This window comes from Papio anubis, chromosome 13, assembly GCF_008728515.1.
Source record: "Papio anubis isolate 15944 chromosome 13, Panubis1.0, whole genome shotgun sequence".
In the NCBI taxonomy this organism is placed as follows: domain Eukaryota; kingdom Metazoa; phylum Chordata; class Mammalia; order Primates; family Cercopithecidae; genus Papio; species Papio anubis.
This window is the reverse complement of record NC_044988.1, coordinates 98605874-98627737: the sequence shown is the minus strand read 5'-3', so window position 1 is coordinate 98627737 and position 21864 is coordinate 98605874. Positions and strand designations below refer to the sequence as shown.

Below are 21864 nucleotides of genomic sequence, written 5' to 3'. Positions count from 1 at the left end.
TGTAATAATGGATAGGAAGTGAAAAGATGCTCAACATCCTTAGCCATCAGAAAAATGCAAATCAAAACAATGCGAAGCCACCTGCACCCGCCAGGATGGGGATAACCAAAAAGACAGGAACAAGTGGTGGTGAGCATGTGGAGAAATGGGAACCCTCATGGGCTGCTGATGAGAACAAAAAACAGTGCAGTCACTTTGAAAACAGTTTGGTGGTTCCTTAAAAAGTTAAACGTGGAGGCTGGGCATGGTGGCTCATACCTGTAATCCCAGCACTTTGGGAGGCCAAGGTGGGTGGATCATCTGAGGTCAGGAGTTTGAGACCAGCCTGGCCAACATGGTGAAACCCCATCTCCACTAAAAATACAAAAATTAGGCCGGGCGTGGTGGCTCATGCCTATAATCACAGCAGTTTGGGAGGCCGAGGTGGGCAGATCACAAGGTCAGGAGATCGAGACCATCCTGGCTAACACGGTGAAACCCCGTCTTGACTAAAAATACAAAAAATTAGCCAGGCGAGGTGGCGGGCGCCTGTAGTCCCAGCTACTCCGGAGGCTGAGGCAGGAGAATGGCGTGAACCCGGGAGGCAGAGCTTGCAGTGAGCCAAGATCGCGCCACTGCACTCCAGCCTGGGTGACAGAGCGAGACTCCGTCTCAAAAAAAAAAAAACAAAAAACAAAAAACAAAAATTAGCCAGGTGTGGTGGCGCATGCCTGTCATCCCAGCTACTTAGGCTGAGGCGGGAGAATGGTTTGAACCTGGGAGGTGGAGGTTGTGGTGAGCCGAGATTGCGCCACCGCACGCCAGCCAGGGCGACAGAGCGAGACTCTGTCTTAAAAAAAAGTTAAACATGGAGTTATCATGTGACCCTGCAGTTTCACGCCTAGGTATATACCCAAGAGAAATGAAAACAAATGTCCACACAAAAACCTGTAATGAATGTTCATAGCAGCATTATTCATAGGAGCCAAAAACTGGAAGCAACCCAAATATCTACCAACTGATGAACAAATAAACAAAATGTGGTCCATCTATACAACAGAAACAAAACAGTGATTCACGCGGCAACACGGATAAACCTTGGAAACATCCTGCTATGTGAAGGGAGGCAGTCACAAAAGGCCACATTTTCTGTGATCCCATTTCTAGAAACGTCCAGGATAGGGAAATCCAGATGTAGAGAAAATAGATTTGTGGTTGCCTAGAGCTGGGGGGAAATGAAGGGATGTGAAGGGAATGGCCAAAGTACATGGGGTTTCTTCGCTGTTGTTTCTTTGTTGTTGTTGAGACACCGTCTCACTCTGTTGCAGAGGCTGGAATGCAGTGGCTCAACCATGGCTCACTGTAGTCTTGACCTTCTGGGCTCAAGGAATCCTACTGCCTTAGCCTCCTGAGTAGCTGGGCCTACAGGTGTGCACCACCATACCCAGCTAACTTTTTAATTTTTTGCAGAGATGGGGGTCTCACTATGCTGCCCAGGCTGGTCTTGAATTTCTGGGCTCAAGAAATTTTCCTCTACCTGGGCCTTCCAAAGCACTGAGATTACAGGTATGAGCCACCATGTCGGACCAGGGGTTTCTTTTTGGGATGATAAAAATGCTCCAAAATTGATTGTGATAATAGATACACAATTTTGTGAATATACCAAAGGTCACTCAATTGTCCAGTTTAAATGCTACGTGAATTATATCTTTTCTTTTTCTTTTTGTAGAGACCGGGTTGCCCAAGCTGGACTGCACTGGCACTATCATAGCTCACTGCAGCCTTGAACTCCTGGGCTCAGAGATCCTCCCACTTCAGCCTCCCGAGTAGCTGGGACCATAGGAACATGCCACGACACCCAGCTAATTGGTCACACCACTGCACTCCAGCCTGGGCAGCAGAGTAAGACCCTGTCTCAAAAACAAAATATTTTTTTGAGACAGAGTCTCACTATGTTGCCCAGGCTGGTCTTGAACTTCCCCCTCATTGACTCAGACAATCCTCCCACCTCAGCCTTCCAAAATATTGGGATTATAAGTGTAAGCCACTGTGCCCAGCCTATATTTCAACAAAACTGTTTAAAAAGTATAGTAATAGGCTGGGCGCAGTGGCTCATGCCCATAATCCCAGCACTTTGCGAGGTTGAGGCGGGTGGATCACCTGAGGTCAGGAGATACAAACTAGCCTGGCCAACATGGTGAAACCTCATCTCTACTAAAAATACAAAAAAATTAGCCAGGTGTGGTGGCACATGCCTGTAATCCCAGCAACGCGGGAGGCTAAAGCAGGAGAATTGCTTGAACCTGGGAGGCAGAGGTTGCAGTGAGCCAAAGATCCATGCACTCCAGCCTATGACCGCTCATGAAACTCCATCATAAGGCAGGCGTCAACAAAGTATAATCAGGAGGAGCTAAGGCAGGCGGATCAAGGTCAGGAGATCCAGAAGCCATCTTCTGGTGCGGCAAATCCATCGCTCGCCGGAAGCGAGGAATGCGCAGATGCTTCCTCAAACTGAGAACGAGGAGAATACTTTCATCGGGGAAGCGGGCAGTAATTAAAGATCCGACCCTCAATTTCAGGCGTGATAGACTCAATCACGTCATCAGGTCGGCATCCTGGAGGAAAGAAAGTGATGCGAGGTTAAACGTTAATTAACGGGTTGTGGACCAGGCTGGTGCTGGTGCCTTCTGAAGCGCCAGTGTTCCAGAGGCGAACCGCCACACCCAGCATAACCATTGAGCTGTCTGATCAGAGTCTGGGCTCAGACTATTTTACACCCTTCTGCACCACATTTCACATGCTGTGTTTGATAAGGAATATGTAATTGCTTTCTGGGAAAGCAAAATGCAGAGGTTCCATCATTTCAGACCATGGATTTTAGCACAAAATATAATCTGGGAAACAAAGTTGCCTCCCTTGAATCCCCCTCACTAACACACTCCTACAGGTGCCCATTCCCTGCCCACTCGCAGACAGGACCTGACGCAGCTGCAACTGCAGGCACTCAAGGGTTTGAGTCACTTCAAACCTCAGGTATTTCCCTGACCTTCATGTCCTGAGCTCACGCCCCAGCAGGGACAGAGGGTATGGACACCTTCAACTTGTTGCCAGCTGTGCCAAACACAGCCCCACCCTTGTTCTGCAAGCTGTTTCCTAGGTCGCCCTGCCAGCTGGCTCTCGGCCAATGGGAGACACGGGTGGAGGAATGAAGGCAAGGGTGAGGGAGGAGTAGGCAGAGAAATCCTCCTTCCTCCTTCTACCTCCGCCACCAGAAGTGGCCACATCCCCTCAAATTCCTGGGCTCAACTGGATCTCCCCAGAGTGTTGGGATTACAGGTGTGACGCACCGTGCCCAGCCACAAAATTTTTAATTGTAGCCTTTTAACCTCATTTTCCTTTCCTAATATTGAAATAATAAATATTCACTGTAGGCCGGGTGTGGTGGCTCACGCCTGTAATCCCACACTTTGGGAGGCAGAGGCGGGTAGATCATGAGGTCAGGAGATCAAGACCATCCTGGCTAACACAGTGAAACCCCGTCTCTGCTTAAAAAAAAAAAAAAAAATACAAAAAATTAGCCAGGCGTGGTGGCAGGCGCCTGTAGTCCCAGCTACTCGGGAGGCTGAGGCAGGAGAATGGCGTAAACCCAGAAGGCGGAGCTTGCAGTGAGCCAAGATCGCACCACTGCACTCCAGCCTGGGCGAAGAGCCAGACTCTGTCTCAAAAAACATATATATATATAAATACATACATACATACATACATACATACATTAGCTGGGCGCAGTTCCTCACGCCTGTAGTCCCAGCACTTTGGGAGGCTGAGGGGGGTGGATCACGAGGTCAAGAAATCAAGACCATCCTGGCCAACATGGTGAAACCTGCCCCTTTACTAAAAATACAAAAAATTAGCTAGGCATGGTGGCGCAAAAAGTCCCGCAATCCCAGCCACCTGTGAGGCCGAGGCAGGAGAATCACTCTGAACCCGGAGGCGGAGGCTGCAGTGAACCGAGATCGCACCACTGCCTCCAGTCTGGGCAACAATGCAAGACTCCGTCTTAAAACAAACAAACAAAACGAAACAGCCGAGCACAGTGGTTCACACCTGTAATCCCAGCACTTTGGGAGGCCAAGAAGGGTGGATCATGAGGTCAAGAGTTCAAGACCAGCCTGGCCAACATGGTGAAACCCCGTCTCTACTAAAATACAAAATTGGTCAGCGCTGCGGCTCAAGCCTGTAATCCCAGCACTTTGGGAGGCCGAGGCGTGGATCACGAGGTCAGGAGATCGAGACTATCCTGGCTTAACATGGTGAAACCCCGCCTCTACTAAAAATACAAAAAAACTAGCCGGGCGCAGTATGCTCTGTAGTCTCAGCTACTTGGGAGGCTGAGGCGGAGAATGGCGGAACCTCGGGAGGCGGAGCTTGCAGTGAGCTGATCACGCCACTGCACTCCAGCCTGGGAGCACAGCCAGATTCGGCCTAAAAAAAAAAAAAAAATAAAAATTACTCCGGAGTGTGGTAGCTGCTCTGTAGTCCCAGCTACTCAGGAGGCTGAAGCAGGAGAACCGGGCTTGAACCTGGGAGGTGAAGGCTGCAGAGCCGCAGATCACACCCCTGCACCCAGCTCATAAACAGAGGAGACTCCATCCTCAAAAAAAAACAAAAACAAAGATCAGGCAATGCAGCCAACTCTCGACAGAGGCGTCTTCCCTTCCAGTCTTTCAGGACCACACGTTGCCCTTCACAGGGTTGAGGCGGGTGTGAGTCTCAGTACAGCTGTTTTTGCCGAGCGCCAGGTACTGTGCTGAGCACGTGACATGAATTGCTTTGTTTCACGTCATAACACCCTCACAGAGGGAAATCGGCAGTCCCAGAGGACAGGAGCCTGCCTGCCTCCCGAGGTGTGGCTACCCCTCTCCTGTGCTGCCAACCTTCTCCCATGGGCGCAGGGGGATGCAGAAGGCCACCTACCTCAGATAGTGGCTCTGATGCAGTCTCTGGGTTCCGGAGGCCATCCCTGGGCGTGGGCGTGCTGCCGCTGTCCCCACGCTGACCCACGCTCAGTGCCTGCTCCCACTTCTGCAGAGCTTCCTCGAACAGCTCCATGCCTGAGCACAGGTGAGGCAACAAGGGAGGGTCAGGCCTTGACTGTCTCACCCAAGACGGGGCTCAGAACATCAAGGAGGCAGAAGGGCCTTAAAGGGCAAGAACTGGGTGGGGGCGTGTGGCCTGGGCTGCTCAGGTTCCAGGCCTTCTTTCAGACCAGGTTTGTTCCTAGACACTGTCCCTTGTTCAGAAATGGCTGGAAATCTCCAGTTGGGATTTTGGGCAGGGTAGTGAGGGGCAAAGTGACCTGAGACTGGCCAGGCTCCTAGGAAGGAACTGTTTCTGCCGCCCACCCTGCCCTGGAAGCCGAGGCACCTCCTGCACACACCTTGCATATACAGGCTCTCTGCGTTGCCATCACTGGTGGTCAGAGACTCCTCCATCCCTCTGGCATCCCATGGTCCCGAGCACGCGGCTGTGGGGCTGGATGAGTTCACTGCCACCATCTGGGAGCCAATCAGTGCAAGAACAAAGAGTGAAGCCTTCCTGGGCTCTCTGCAGGGCCCCCCTGAGCCCTCCCCCACTGCCTGACCATGGGCCACACGCCCCTTCCAAATGCCATCCCTGAGCTCATTCCTGGCCACAGCGTCTGCACCCTCAGAATGGCCTGGACCCACAATCTACCTGATGGTGCTTCATAGAAGCCACCAAAGCGGGAAGGAATCCCGAGACCAATGCCCAGCCCAGGAACCTTGGAACCCCGCTGAGCCCTGCTCCTGACTGCTGTATCCACCCCTCACGCCATGGCTCCTCTACCACCTGGACAAGAAGACAGAGAGTACCCATTCTGTGCCAGGGTCCCGCCTCTCATCCACACGAGTGGCTGGCTGCCCAAGGACAAGAACCAGCTCTTGCTTGCCCCTGTGCCAGCCTGGCTCAGAGCTGGGACTCTGCTTGCTGGACAAGTGAAGGAACCAAAAGCCACAACCCAGAAGAAGCCAAGCTTCTGCCTTATTTACCTCTACACCCCCAGAGCCTGGCAGAGTCCCTGGTATAACGCAGGTGCTTGTCAGTGGCTGATGAATGAATAAGCCTGCATTTTCACAGGTACGGGTCTCCCCAGGAGACCATCAGTTTCTCTCCTCTGCACCAGCCCACCTTTCTCCCACCAACACCTGGCACAGTGAGTGATTAGGGACAATCCCTGAAAGCCTGCGTGGGTGGACGAGTGAGAGAGAGAGAATGAATGAATGAATGAATGGACTCTACCAGTCCATAAGCTTGCTGAGGGCGGAGTCCTCAAGGAGGGGTAAGCCTGGACCTGGAGCCCTGGCACCTGCTGCTCACCGAGGCCACGCTGTGGGAGGAGCCCGAGTGCTTGCTGGGCTCAATGGAAGAGATGCCACTCAGGGTGTCGTTGCTCTTGCTGCTGGGGCTCTGGACTCTCCGGCCGGAGTATCCTGTGAGGAGCGGAAGAGCAGGCGTCACACAGGCATCCCATGTGGCCTTTATACGGGCTGCTCCCCCTCTGGACCACCTTCCCCTTCTTCCTCATCTGGGAACTGGTCCTGACCTTCTAAGTCAGGGGAACAGAGGGGCCCCGAGGGTGTGCACTCAGGAGAACAGTGCAGGGCCCTCTGCATCCTGCTCACGACCACATCCCTGCCATATCCCTGCTACAGGGCACAGGGCCAGGCCGAGGGGAGGAGTCCAGATTTGCCAGATAAGCCGAGAATGAGGTCCACCTGCTTTCCCGCCTCCTTGCTTAGCCTTCTCTGGGCTGTTGATTGAGAGAATGGTTTAGAATTCTCCTCCTTCCAAAATGGATGTGAGACAACAAATTTTTCTAGGCTGGAGTGCAGTGGCGCGATCTCGGCTCACTGCAAGCTCCGCCTCCCGGGTTCACGCCATTCTCCTGCTTCAGCCTCCCGAGTAGCTGGGATTACAGGTGCCCGCCGTCACGCCCGGCTAATTTTTTGTATTTTTAGTAGAGACGGGGTTTCACCATGTTAGTCAGGATGGTCTCCATCTCCTGACCTCGTGATCCACCAGCCTCGGCCTCCCAAAGTGCTGCGATTACAGGCGTGAGCCACCGCACCCAGCCAAGACAACAACTTTTAAAAATATACAAAAGGCCAGGCACAGTGGCTCATGCCTATAATCCCAGCACTTTGGGAGGCCGAGGTGGGGGAGGATTGCTTGAACCCAGGAGCTCAAGACCAGCCTCGGCAACATGGCAAAACCCCGTCTCAACAAAAAATGCAAAAATTAGCCAAGTGTGGTGGCATGGCCTGCAACCCCAGCTACTTGGGAGGCTGAGGGTGGGGGATCACTTGAGCCTGGGAGGTTAAGGCTGCAGTGGGCCATGATCGCAACACTTCACTCCAGCCTGGGAGCTGCGAGTGAGACCCTGTCTCCAAACATACACACATACATAAAAATTCCTTTTAGGCTGGCCAAGGGATCATGTCTGTAATCCCAGCACCTTTGGGGAGGCTTCCAGATGGCGGATCACTTGAGGTCAGGAGTCAAGATGAGCCTGGCCAACATGGTAAAACCCCATCTCTAATAAAAATACATAAATTAGCCAGATGTGGTAGTGCATGCCTGTGATCCCAGCTACTCAGGAGGCTGAGGCAGATAATTGCTTGAACCTGGAAGCAGAAGTTGCAGTGAGCCAAGACCGTGCCACTGCACTCCAGCCTGGGCAACAGAGCAAGAATGTCTCAAAAAAATAAAATTTTAATAAAATAAAATGCACAAATGGTTATATTTTAAAATAGAGACAAGGCCAAGCACAGTGACTCACACCTGTAATCCCAGCACTTTGGGAGGCTGAGGTGGGCAGATCACATGGGATCAGGAGTTCGAGACTAGCCTGGCCCGTGTGATGAAACCCTGTCTCTACTAAAAATACAAAAAATTAGCCAGGTATGGCCGGGCGCAGTGGCTCACGCCTGTAATCCCAGCACTTTGGGAGGCCGAGGTGGGCTTTGATCATGAGGTCAGGGAGATCGGTGACCCTCATCCTGGCAATACGGTGAAAACCCCATCTCTACTAAAAAAAATAAAAAAAAATAGCCAGGAGTGGTGGCAGGCACCTGTAGTCCCAGCTAATCGGGAGGCTGAGCCAGGAGAATGGCGTCAACCCAGAGGGCAGAGCTTGCAGTGAGCCAAGATTGCGGCACTGCACTCCAGTCTAAGTAATGATGACTTTGTCTCAAAAAAAAAAAAAAAAAAAAAAAAATTAGCTAGGTATGGTGGTACCTGCTTGTAATCCCAGCTATTTGGGAGGCTGAGGAGGAGAATCCTTGAACCCAGGAGGCAGAGGTTGCAGTGAGCCAAGATTGAGCCATTCCACTCCAGCCTGGGCGACAGAGTGAGACTCTGTCTCAAAAAAAAAGAAAGAAACAAATGGTCCAGGCATTAGTGAGCCACGCCTGTATCTCTAAGTAGGCTTGGGGAGTCTGGCAGGTGGGATCACCTGGAGTGTCAGAGCCTGAAGACCAGCCTGGTTAATATGGAGAAATTCCTTATTCCTTACTAAAATACAAAATTAGTTAGGTGTAGGAGACATGCCTATAATCTCAGTTATTAGGAGGCTGAGGCAGGACTGAAGCCAAGGCAGAGGTTGCAGTGAGCCAAGATCACGCCACTGCACTTTAGCCTAGGCAACAGGGCAAGACTCTGTCTCCACACAAAAAACAGAGACAGGGCCTTGATATACCACCCAGGCTGGTCTCAAACTCCTGGCTCAAGTGATCCACCTGCCCCAAAGTACTGGGATTACAGGTACAAGCCACCACACATGGCCAATATTTTTTCAGAAGCAAGAAAAATAGGGAAGGCAAAATAAGGTGAAATGGGAGCAGGCAGAGTGGGACAGGGCATGGGAGCTAAATGCTGTGCAGATGACTCCAGATTTCCTAGGACAGACACAAAACTCGGCTGCCTAAGTGTCTCTCAGGGTCCTCTTCCATATTAGTCTCAAGACTTCTTTTTCCAATTCTAGCCCAGGTGCGGTGGCTCACACCTGTAATCCCAGCACTTTGGGAGGCCGAGGCGGGCGGATCATGAGGTCAAGAGATGGAGACCATCCTGGCCGATATGGTGAAACCCTGTCTCTACTAAAGATACAAAAAATTAGCCAGGCATGGTGGCGGGCGCCTGTAGTCCCAGCTACTCGGGAGGCTGAGGCAGGAGAATGGCTTAAACCCAGGAGGCGGAGGTTGCAGTGAGCCAAGATGGCGTCACTGCACTCCAGCCTGGCGACAGAGTGAGACTCCGTCTGAAAAAAAAAAAAAAAAAGACTTCTCTTTCCAATTCTAAAGATAATACTTTCCTTTTGCAACAATAATACACAATTAAAATTTATTTTCACAGAAAACTTTTGCTTCTCCTTATTTTTTTTATAGAGACAGGGCCTCTCTATGTTGCCCAGGCTGGTCTTGAACTCCCAGCCTCAAACAATCCTCCTGCCTCCCAAAGTGCTGGGATTACAGGTATGAGCCACCACACTTGGCCAACTTTTGTTATCTTTTTTTAAAAAAATTATTTATAGAGACGGGGTCTCTCTATGTTGCTCAGGCTGGTCTCAAACTCCTGGACTCAATGATCCTCCTGCCTTGGCTTCCCAAAGTGCGGGAATTCTAGGTGTGAGCTACCACACCCGGTCTACTTTTGCTTTTTTTTTTTGAGACAGAGTCTCACTCCATAGCCCAGGCTGGAGTGCAGTGTTGTGATCTCGGCTTACTACAACCTCTGCCTCCCAGGTTCAAGCGATCCTTCTGCCTCAGCCTCATAAATAGCTGGGATTATAGGCATGCACCCCCATGCTTGGCTAGTTTTTGTATTTTTAGTAGAGAGAGGGTTTCACCATGTTGGCCAGGCTGGTCTGGCACTGCTGTCCTCAGATGATCCATCCACCTCAGCCTCCCAAAGTGCTGGGATTACAGGCTACTTTTGCCGCGTTTTTTTTTTTCTTTGAGACACAGTCTAGCTCTGTCGCCCAGGCTGAAGTGCAGTGGCACAATCTCGGCTCACTGCAACCTCCACCTCCATAGGTGCCTGCCACCACACCTGGCTAATTTTTGTATATTTATTAGAGACAGGGTTTCACCATGTTGGCCAGGCTGGTCTCAAACTCCTGACCTCAGGATCCACCTGCCTTAGCCTCCCAAAGGGCTGGGATTATAAGCATGAGCCACTGTGCCCAGCCTTGCTTTTGCTTCTTAAAACAAGTTTCGGTCAGGTACGGTGGCTCACACCTGTAACCCCAGCATTTTAGTAGGCCAAGGCAGGCAGATCTCTTGAGGCCAGGAGTTCGACACCAGCCTGGCCAACATGGTGAAAGCCCATGCCTACCAAAAATACAAAAATTAGCTGGGCATGGTGGTTCATGTTTGTAATTCTAGCTACTTGGGAGGCTGAGGCAGGAGAATCGCTAGAACCCGGGGGGTGGAGGTTGCAGTGAGCCGAGATCGTGCCATTGCACCCCAGCCTGGGTGACTGAGTGAGACTCCGTTTCAAAAAAAAAAAAAGTCCCCCAAGATAAGGACCAAGATGAGAACTCCTTGCCCTAGAAAGAGATCAAAACAACATTCCAATGTAGCAAACAACGGGTCTCTGTATTACAAGATTATCAAGATTATCAGGAGCCATAAGAGTTTTTACAACCACAGCAGCCGCCACAAAACAGAGCAGTGGCTACCAGAGCTAGGGTAGGAGAGGGGCTGACACAGGGCATTTAGAGAGTGATAGAACAGTTCTTTTTTTTAAGTTTTTTTTTTCTTTTTTTTTTTTTTTTTAAGACTAGTTAAGTGTAGTAGTGAGAAGCAGGGAAAAAGAGTAGACCAGGCACGGTGGCTCACGCCCGTAATCCCAGCCCTTTGGGAGGCTGAGGAGGGCAGATCACAAGGTCAGGAGATAGAGAACATCCTGGCTAACACGGTAAAACCCCGTCTCTACTAAAACTACAAAAAAAAATTAGCCGGGTGCAGTGGCGGGCACCTGTAGTCCCAGCTACCTGGGAGGCTGAGGCAGAATAGTGTGAACCTGGGAGGCGGAGCTTGCAGTGAGCAGAGATAGCGCCACTACACTCCAGCCTGGGCGACAGAGCGAGACTCCATCTCAAAAACAAACAAACAAAAAAAGAGTAGAAGAAAGGGCCGGACATGGTGGCTCACGTCTGTAATCCCAGCACTTTGGGAGGCCGAGACGGGTGGATCACGAGGTCAGGAGTTCGAGACCAGCCTGGCTAACATGGCAAAACTCTGTCTCTACTAAAAATACAAAAATTAGCCGGGCATAGTTACATGCATCTGTAATCCCCGCTACTCGGGAGGCTGAGGCAGGAGAATCACTTGAAACCGGAAGACAGAGGCTGCAGTGAGCGGATATCAGGCTACTGTACTCCAGCCTGGGAAACATGAGCGAAACTCCGTCTCAAAAAAAAAAAAAAAAAAAAAGCGGGGCGAGTTGGCTCACGCCTGTAATCCCAGCACTTTGGGAGACTGAGGCGGGAGGATCACGAGGTCAGGAGATCGAGACCATCCTGGCTAATACGGTGAAACCCCGTCTCTACTAAAAATGCAAAAAATTAGCCAGGCATGGTGGCACGCGCCTGTAATCCCAGCTACTCAAGAGGCTGAGGCAGGAGAATCCCTTGAACCCAGGATGCGGAGGTTACAGTGAGCCAAGATTGTGCCACAGCACTCCAGCCTGGGCGACAGTGTGAGACTCTGTCTCAAAAAAAAGAGTAGAAGGACGGCCAGATGCAGTGGCTCACACCTGTAATCCTAGCACTTTGGGAGGTTGAGGCAGAGGGATCACTTGAGCTCAAGAGTTCGAGAACAGCCTGGCCAACATGGCGAAATCCCATCTCTACTAAAAATACAAAAATTAGCCAGGCATGGTGGCACATGCCTGTAGTCCCAGCTTCTCAAGAGGCTGAAGCAGGAGAATCGCTTGAACATGGGAAGCTGAGGCTGCAGTGAACCGAGATTGTGCCACTGCCCTCCAGCCTGGGTGGCAGAGCAATACTCCATCTCAAAAAAAAAAAAAAAAGAGAATAGAAGGAGTGTGATCTGTGACTGTGAGCAACCGACTGAGTGAACTCACTACCTTCTAACCAGCTGAATGATTCCTAACTATGGTGGTGGTCGGATGACTCTATGTCAAAGACCAAAGAATAGTATGCTGAAAAGTACGAATCTCACTACATGCAAATTAAATCTCAATTTTTTTTTTTTTTTTTTTTTCTGAGACGGAGTCTCGCTCTGTCACCCAGGCTGGAGTACAGTGGTATGATCTCAGCTCACTGCAAGCTCCGCCTCCCAGGTTCACGCCATTCTCTTGCCTCAGCCTCCCAAGTAGCTGGGACTACAGGTGCCCACCACCACGCCCGGCTAATTTTTTATATTTTTAGTAGAGATGGAGTTTCACCGTGTTAGCCAGGATGGTCTCGATCTCCTGACCTCGTGACCCGCCTGCCTCGGCTTCCCAAAGGGCTGGGATTACAGGCGTGAGCCACCGCGCCCGGCCTATACCTCAATTTTGAAGAGAGAAGGGGATGGGAGGAATACCGCGTGGTTCAAGAACAACATGGCCTTTTCTGCACCTCAGCCTGGGGAACATCCCTCTCTGGACCCAGGAGCCACACCCCCAACCCACTCTGGACCTGGGTGCTCCCAAAGGGTCCTCAGCCAATGAGAACAACCAAAACCACCACCACCAACAGAGCACACGCATCCAACCGCATTACCCTCCAGTTCAGTGACTAGAGGAAGGGATGCTACTGTCATCCTGCTCACGGATGAGACCTTGGCTCTGAGACAGGAAGTCACTGGCCCAAGATCCCCAGGTAGAGAATGACCCAGCTGGGATATGACCCCAGGATGTGACCCCAGGTCAGGCCCATGCCCACCACCTCACACCTACCTTTCTTCACTGAAGGGACCTTCCTGGCCAAGAGGATAGGGAGGGGCACCGTGCCCAGCTGCTCCCCTCCCATCTCGGGACCAGCCTGCTTCTTCCTCCTCCGTCGCCTCTTCAGCTGGTGGGCAGCCAGGGCCAGGGCCACAGTCCCCAGGGCCGTGGCAAAGAGGACTTTCCGCAGGCCTGGCGTCAACCGTAGCTGGGAAAATGCAGACTGCAGGGAAGAGGAGACGCTGCCGGTTACACCTCCCTGGGTCCAAGGCAGCAGGACTGCCCCAGAGCACCTCAGGGACAGGACATACACCGGCCCTCTGGCACATCTGCCAACCAGACGAGAGACTGAGAGGCAGCTGCCCTACACAGGGAACTTGACCAGCCTCCCTGAAACACGGACCACAAAAACGTAAAGATGGCAAGATGCCAGTGCTGAGGAGGTGAAGTCTAAGGGCCAGCACCCTCAGTCATGATGACATGAGCTGCAGTGAGCAAGCACCAGCTGTGCCTGGCACTGCACTAGGACCTAGCCTGGGGTACCCATCTGAGTCCCTGTCATTTCCAGACGAGGAACCTGAGGCTCACCCAGGTGAAGACACATGCTCAAGGCGACAGAGGCAGACATGAAACCCAGATCTGCTGGCCCCTGTTTCTCAGCAGTGCCTCAAAGATGATGACACCCACTCACCCACCACCCCATCTGAACGCTTCCTACTGCTGCACCTCACCCTCTGCCCTCTGGGCCTGGGAGCCCCTCAGGTGGGACTGTAACCCACAGGGCAGATCTTTTGTCAAGAGCCCAGTCAGCCACAAACATGTGAGTTGTCGGGGGGGCACTGACCCCTTTTACAGACTGAGTAACCGAGGTCAAGAGTTCATATAGGACCAGATACAGTGGCTCATGCCTATAATCCCAGCACTTTAGGAGGCCAAGGTGGATGGATGACTTGAGCCCAAGAGTTCAAGACCAGCCTGGGCAACACAGCAAGGCCCTATTTCTACCACAAATAACTTTTTTTGTTGTTGTTGAGACGGAGTCTCACTCTGTTGCCCAGGCTGGACTGCAGTGGTGTGATCTCGGCTCACTGCAACCTCCGCCTCCTGGGTTCAAGTGATCCTCCCGCCTCAGCCTCCCAAGTAGCTGGGATTACATGCACCTGCCACCAGGCCCAGCTAAATTTTTTTTTTTTTTTTGAGACAGTGTCTTGCTCTATTGCCCAGGCTGGAGTATAGTGGCACAATCTCAGCTCACGGCAACTTCCACCTCCTGGGTTCAAGCAATTCTCCTGTATCAGCTTCCCAGGTAGCTGGGACTACAGGCACACACCACCACGCTTGGCTAATTTTTGTATTTTTAGTAGAGACAGGGTTTCACCACGTTGGCCAGGCTGGTCTCGAACTCCTGACCTCAGGTGATCCGCCCGTCTCGGCCTCCCAAAGTGCTGGGATTACAGGCATGAACCACCGCACCTGGCCAAAACAATTTTTTTAATTAATTAAAAAAAAAAAAAAGAGTTCATATAGTCTTAGGCTAAAGAACAGGCCTGAAGCCTCAGACAACAAACCCAGTACAAAGAGGAGACACCAGAGGTCTGGCAAAGCAAGAACGAGGGCTCAGTGTTCCTGGACACGGAGGAGCCCTGGGCTGAGCATGGAAGTGTTTCACAGACCAGAAATACAACTCACTCCGATCCTTACCTGCCCAAATGTCGTGTACAGGAACACGGGGATCTCAGCCACCGTCATGGCCAGGGCCTGGATCATGGACGTGCCCTCAGCCCTCCGGAACGCCATGGCAGGGCCAATGCCCCAGGCAAAGTCCTCAGGGCCAAGAGCTTCCAAGGAGAACGTCTTCAACTGGTTGCCAGCTGGGTCCTGGGCACCATCCACACCCCAGAAGGACAGGAACACACATACCAGAGGGCCCCTCCACAGAGCTAAGAGACAGACGACCAAGTCAGAGAAGAGAACGTGCACATGCGGAAATGCACACAAGAGCGTCCATGGGGGAGGAGGCGGGAGCAAAGCTTGCCTCTGGAACCCCAGGTCTGGAATCAGGCCCCAGGCCTCTGCATCTGCCCACCAGCGGGCAGCCCCACGCCCACAGACTCTCTGCCTACCAGGGGCCCTGCGAGCGGAAACATCTCTGGCCAGCCAGCCCAGGAGAGGACCCAGAACCTGGGAGGTGAACAGGTCACTCTCAGACTTAGGGCTTTAAGCCATATTTTCTCTCCCTTTTTCAACCCATGGACCATTTGCTAAGCAAAAATCTTAGGCCCCAGACTGAGAATCACTGCATCTTTTTACCTCCCACAAAGTTAAGGATGTTTCCTTGCTGGGCACTATGGCTCACACCTGTAATCCCAGCACTTTGGGAGGCCGAGGCGGGCGGATCACCTGAGGTCAGGACTTCGAGACTGGCCTGGTCAACATGGTGAAACCCCGTCTCTACTAAAAATACAAAAATTAGCCAGTGTGGTGGCACGTTCCTGAAATCCCAGCTACTTGGGAGGCTGAGGCAGGAGAATCGCTTGAATCCAGGAGGCAGAGGTTGCAGTGAGCCAAGATCACGCCACTGCACTCCAGCCTGGGTGACAGAGCAAGACTCTGCCTCAAAAAAAAAAAAAAAAAAAGACAAACAAAAGAAGGATTCTGTGAAGTTGATGCCACCCACCTTCCCCCCAGCCTCATCTCTGGTTTCCGATGAGGAAACTGAATCTCCGACAAGCTAAGTTAGGAGTCCAAAGTCACATAGCTGGTACATGGTAGAGTAAGACTTTGTGCTCAGTGCAACCCTTTTGCTAAATTTGACATGCAGCAGGAAGTAGCAAGCCCCAGTAGACCACAGAGTACTGGGCAGCTTTTCCTGGGACCTCGGGAAATACTCCCCTCCCCGACAGGGTACCCCATTGCCCCTTCCCAAGGCCAGGAAATAAGTGGCTTGATCACACCTAGCCTGGACCCCAAGACCCAGCAGGGTGCTCCCCCACTTCCAGCTCTAAGCCCGAGGATGCCTTCAATGTCTCCCGGGACCTCAAGCGGAAGGAACACACAGGCCAAGACCGACCCTGTCTCCCTGGGATGGCGGCCAAAGTCACTGGGCCAGCAGAAGAAACAGCTTCTCCCCAGTGAGTGGGAAGGACTGAGGAGCCTGTCAGTCTAGCTCTAGGACTGGGGGGTGTGTGAGAGAGGAGGGGCGGGCAGGGTGATGTTCTAGGGCTAAGGAAGCTTCCAGGTTGTCAAAGGTAGAGGCATCCTACCAGGAGGCTGTGAATTGAGCTACGTGACCCACAGTGGTCAGGACCTAGGTTAATACTGTAAGCCACATCCCCCTACCCCTCACCCCGACCCCAGGCTGGCTCAGGTCTCAGAAAGAGGGAAGACAAGAACATCAGAGGGCCAGCAGCTACTATTTCCCAAGCCCTTACTCCAGGCCAAACTCAGAACAGACTCTCCAAGACAGGCTTTGGGTCCAGTCCTCTCAGAACCCTCGCAATGACCAATGTTTATCTCAAGGATGGGGAAACGCGGAGGCTCTGAGATGAGGCAGCCTGCCTGAGGTCACTGAGTACTAAGCGGCCAAGTTCTGGGGGATCTCGAGACTGTGGTAGTGCTTCCCAGCTGCTGCCAGCTACAGCTGCCACGCTCCTTCCAGGCCACACCTGTAGCACTTCTGGGCCTCTAAGTGAGAAGCCCACATGTCCTTAAAGATGAGCCTGAACACACGCTCCAGGGGTGACTGAGGCCCACTGTTTGCGGGAGAGTCCAGAGCAGCCCCTTGTCCCCACTGGGAGGCAGAGCCTGCAGGTGCAAGGTAACACCACCAGCCCCCAAGCCTGCTTCACTCCAGGGATGGATCCAAATCCAGTCAACCCACACTGTGTCTGTCCCCCTGGCACCCTGGCCATCCCCCAGGGCCTAAGATGAGACCCCTCCACCTCCTCTCCACAATGAAAAGTCCACAGCAATGTTCCCTACCAAATGGACACTTCTACTGCTGTGCAGGGCCTGGCCCCACTTGGGCAGCCATCTCTCGTGCCCTACAATCTTAGGCAGACACCTCCTCATTCCACCGTCACCAGAGCACTTACAGCACCCTCAGCCTGGGTGTCTAAGCTTATCATCCCACGCGCCTCCTCCCCTGCGCTAGGCAACCCCACTAATGACTCTGGCCTGTCCACTCGCTCATTCCGCCTGGACCCCAACAACGTCCCCGACTCCCTTGAGCCACTCTGCCCAGTCTCCTATTCATCCCATGCCGGACCCCTCAACAGTCCCACCATGCCGGGCACTGGGCACCCCCGCGCTGGACCTCAGCAATATCCCTGTCTTCAGAAATTGCTCACTCCACCCCAGACATCTTGGGCAGCCCCTTCTTCTCTTGCCCCTACCCCGGAATATCCTTGAAACTCACCCAAGTACCCTCTGGCGCTGCTCACGGCCAGCACACCTGCTCCTTCCATCCCGGGTGCTTTCCCCGCCTCGGATCGGGTACCTGCGCGCCTGCTCCAATCCCGGCCACGTTCCAGGCCTGGGCATCACCTCCCTGACCCAAGTACCTTCTCGTTCCACTCCCAAGCAAGGTAGCCTCTCGCACCGTCCCTGGCCCGGGTGCCCACTCATTCCAAACCCGGCACCTTCCCAGTCCAGTTGGGCCCGGACACCCGCGCTCACTCGGTCCTCCGCTCAAGTCCCGAGCCCTGCCGCGCTGCCCGACCGCCTTGGGGGCTCAGCCCGGGCCGATACTCACCCGGGATCCCATCGCTACGGAAGGGCAGCGTCTCCTTCCCCCGCAGCTGCGCAACCAAACCGAGGCCGTCGGGGGCGTGGCCTAGCGCCAGGCCCACCCGTTTCTGGCCAATGAGCATCGCTAAATCGCTCAGGGCCGCCGCAGCCTCTGGCCAATTAGGCGGGTCATGTGACCAAGCTGATAGTCCACCTCTCCCGTCCTCTTCCCCGCCCCCTAGTGCGGTTGAAGCGCGAAAGTGGTCTCTTCTCTTCTACTATTGGCCATTCAGATTCGATCGACATGGGCGGCTGGGTGGGGCGGGGCCACTCTTAAAGCGACTGAAGCGGAGCAGCCAGACCTCGAAGGGGGTTTCTTGGAGGACGCCAAAGCAGGCTGAGCTCTCACATTAAGATCCTCTACTCTTGTCGTTCCCCACAAGGACAAATCCTTCCCACTCTCCAAGCGCCCATTTTCAAATACTACCGCCCCTGACTTCCCGCAGCATGCTCTTATACTGTCCCCACTCTCCCCCTTGTTCTGGAGTTGTTTGCAGAAGTGCCAGGTCTCGCCTGCTAGACAGTGTCTCTGAGAGCTGGAGTCAAGGGGTCTTCAGTTCTGGCCACCTATCTGGGTCTTACACTAAACACCAGGATTGAGATCAGGCCGACCTGAGATGGAATCAAGTGTTGCCACTTCAGTTCTCTAGAGTTTACCCCTGTGTGAAATGAAATAGGGATGAGGCCGGGCGCAGTGGCTCACGCCTGTAATCCCAGCACTTTGGGAGGCCGAGGTGGGTGGATCACGAGGTCAGGAGTTCGAGACCAGGCTGTCCCAACATGGTGAAACCCTGTCTCCACTAAAGATAAAAAAATAAAATAAAAATTAGCCAGACGTGGTGGCACACACCTGTAATCCCAGCTACTCGGGAGGCTGACGCAGGAGAATCTCTTGAACCCAGTAGGCAGAGGTTGCAGGGAGCTGAGATCCAACCATTGCACTCCAACCTGGGCCACAGGGTGAGACTCCATCTAAAAAAAAGAAGAAAAAAAGGAATAGGGATAAAATTCTTCCCTTTCCCGAATCACAGGGTTTTGGTGAGGATGGAAAGAGGACGGAGTGTCAGCCCTTCCATAACTGTGAAGAGCTGGGCACAACTACGTTTTAAAATTGCAATTGTCGGCTGGGAGCGGTAGCTCATGCCTCTATTCCCAGCACTTTGGGAGGCTGAGGTGAGTGGATCACTTGAGATCAGGAGTTCGAGACCAGCCTGGCCGACATGCTGAAAACCCGTCTCTACTAAAAATACAAAAGTTAGCTGGGTATGGTGGCACACACCTATAATCCCAGCTACCTGGGAGGCTGAGGCAGGAGAATTGCTTGAGCCAGGAGGCAGAGCTTGCAGTGAACCAAGATCGCACCACTGCACTCCAGCCTAAGCAACAGAGCGAGACTCCATCTCAAAAAAAAAAAAAAAGCCCAGGAGCAGTGGCTCACGCCTGTAATCCCAGCACTTTGGGAGGCCAAGGCAGGTGGACCACAAGGTCAGGAGATCGAGACCATCCTGCCCAACATGGTGAAACCCCAGCATGGTGGCATGTGCCTGTAGTCCCAGCTACTCAGGAGGCTGAGGCAGGACACTCGCTTGAAACCGGGAGGCGGAGGTTGCAGTGAGCCGAGATCGCACTACTGCTCTCCAGCCTGGGTGACAGAGCAAGATTCCATCTCAAAAAAAAAAAAAAAAAAGGAAAAATTATAATTGTTGGTAAAGCCACATTCCTTCATTTATTCAACTAATGTTTTGTGTCTGCCAGCCTTTTGGCTGGACATGGGAGCTCAGTGGTTGACAGGAGGTAGGTATGTGGTGGCCCCAGGGGAGCTCATTGTCTGGGGAGCGGATACTTAATCACAATCCCCTGTGATGGTTACTCTAATGGGGGAATGTGGGATACCAAGGAGACACCTGGGCTTGCCTGGGGAGGTGAGAGGCTCCAGAAAGAAAAGGGGGGTCCAAGGCCAGATGTGGTGGCTCACGTCTATAATCCCAGCACTTTGAGAGGCCGAGGAGAGCGGATCATGAGGTCAGGAGTTCGAGACCAGCCTGACCAATATGATGAAATTAGCCAGGCGTGGTGGCGTGCCCTGTCTATGTCGGCCCGCCATGCTCAACCCCGTGCGGGAGGGAGCATGGGGGCGGCAAGTGCAGGATCTGGCTGGCTGCTTTGGGCGTGGGCAAAAGGAGGCTCCATGCAGGCCCCATGGCGGTGCCCAGGTCGGGGTGCCTCCAAACCCTGAAGCCCCAGAGGACACGTTACAGTGCTCTCTTAGCTCTGCTGTCCACGGACGGCAGTGTGTTATCAGCTCAGTAGGCTCCTTGCTTTACCGTGTGGGGTGGCTGCCCTCCGCCAGTGACAGCAGAGGGCCAGCATGACAATCTTTTTCGGGTACCCGCAGTTGGTGAGTCTCGAGCTCTCGTCTAGTGTCCAAGAAGAATGAGGTCACCTGGACACTTGAAGGATAGTGAAGGAGGATAATTTTATCTTATTTTGTTTTATTTTATTTTTATTTATTTATTTTTTTTGAGATGGAGTCTTCCTCTGTCGCCCAGGCTGGAGTGCAGTGGCCGGATCTCGGCTCACTGCAACCTCTGCCTCCCAGGTTCAAGTGATTCTCCTGCCCCAGCCTCCCAAGTAGCTGGGACTACAGGCGCCTTGCCACCACCACGCCCAGCTAATTTTTTGTATTTTTAGTTGAGACGGGGTTTCACCATGTTAGCCAGGATGGTCTCCATCTCCTGACCTTGTGATCTGCCCGCCTTGGCCTCCCAAAGGGCTGGGATTACAGGTGTGAGCCACCACGCCCGGCAAGAATTTTATTAAGCAATAGAAATGACTCTCAGCAGAGAGGTGAACTGGAAAGCAGATGAACGGGCAGGTAATCCTCCCCTGAAGCCTTGCCACTCCGGATGGCTCTTCCCTGTTGTCAAGCCATCTCCCTGAAGTTAAGCCATTTCTCCTCTGAAGTCCAGCCTCTTCACTCTGAAGGAAAGTCGCCTCTCTCCAGTCAAGCCACTTCTCTCTCCCTACCAACTGAGTCTGGGGTCTGGGGGGGTCTTTAAAGGTACAGGATGGGAGGTGGGGTGGGCTGCAGGTAGTTTTGGAAATGGCAATATTTGATTGGTAAAAAGGCACTATTCAGAAAGAACCAATCAGGAGAGAGCAGGCAAATGGATAGAAGTTCTCGCTTTGGGATTGAGGATTCAGGCTTTTCAGCTGGAAAGTAGGGTTTTGCCAGGGACCTGCCCCTGTCTGCTTAGTGTTTCTCTGCCTTCTGCCTTCTGTCAAAGGCATGCTTCCCAGTTTATGGGATGGTCACCTTGCAGTCTGTACCCTTTTATAAGAAATAAAATCTTCTTTCCTTCTCTAAATGTATACATCTTGATTTTTTTTTTTGGAGATCGCGTTTCACTTTTTTTTTTTTTTTTTTTTGAGACGGAGTCTCGCTCTGTAGCCTAGGCTGGAGTGCAGTGGCATGATCTCGGCTCACTGCAACCTCTGCCTCCTGGATTCAAGCTATTCTCCTGCCTCAGCCTCCCTTGTAGCTGGGACTACAGATGCACACCACCACGCCTGGCTAATTTTTGGATTTTTAGTAGAGACAGGGTTTCACCATCTTGGCCAGGCTGGTCTCAAACTCCTGACCTCGTGATCCACCCGCTTCGGCCTCCCAAAGTGCTAGAATTATATGTGTGGGCCACCATGCCTGGCCGGAGTTTCGTTCCTGTTGCCCTGGCTGGAATGCAATGGCTCACTGCAACCTCTGCCTCCCCGGTCCAAGCTATTCTCCTGCCTCAGCCTCCCTAGTAGCTGGAACTATAGGCACACACCCTCAGGCCGGGCTAATTTTTGGTATTTTTAGTAGAGATGGGGTTTCACCATGTTGTCCAGGCTGGTCTCAAACTCCTGACCTCAGGTAATCCGCCTGCCTTGGTCTCCTAAAGTGCTGGGATTACAGGCGTTCACCACTGCGCCCAGCCTACATCTTGATTTGTTTTTTTGAGATGGAATTTCGCTCTTGTTGCCCAGGCTGGAATGCAATGGAGCAATCTCGGCTCACCGCAACCTCCTGCCTCACTTTGGGCCACAGGATTCAGGCTTTTCAGCTGGAATGTAGGGTTTTGC

The 21864-nt window shown here is 52.7% G+C and overlaps 1 protein-coding gene across 3 annotated transcripts in view; it reads right to left on the bottom strand.

Annotated features, from left to right (window-relative positions):
* MIGA2 (mitoguardin 2) overlaps positions 1–17872 on the bottom strand; it is a 37715-nt gene extending 19843 nt beyond the window's left edge. Inside the window, exons 1-6 of one of the 3 annotated variants that reach the window (XM_009188049.4) lie at positions 17708–17872; positions 14656–14894; positions 12967–13177; positions 6376–6488; positions 5417–5534; positions 4954–5090 (exon numbers count right to left, since the gene is read on the bottom strand). In XM_009188049.4, the coding sequence (XP_009186313.1) occupies positions 4954–5090; positions 5417–5534; positions 6376–6488; positions 12967–13177; positions 14656–14894; positions 17708–17825 (936 nt within the window). In that variant the 5' untranslated portion in view covers positions 17826–17872. Of the gene's footprint in view, positions 1–4953; positions 5091–5416; positions 5535–6375; positions 6489–12966; positions 13178–14655; positions 14895–17371 lie in introns of those variants that run through there. The other 2 variants (XM_021926976.2, NM_001168982.1) reach the window with 2 other exon arrangements.
* Positions 17873–21864: the final 3992 nt, after the last annotated feature.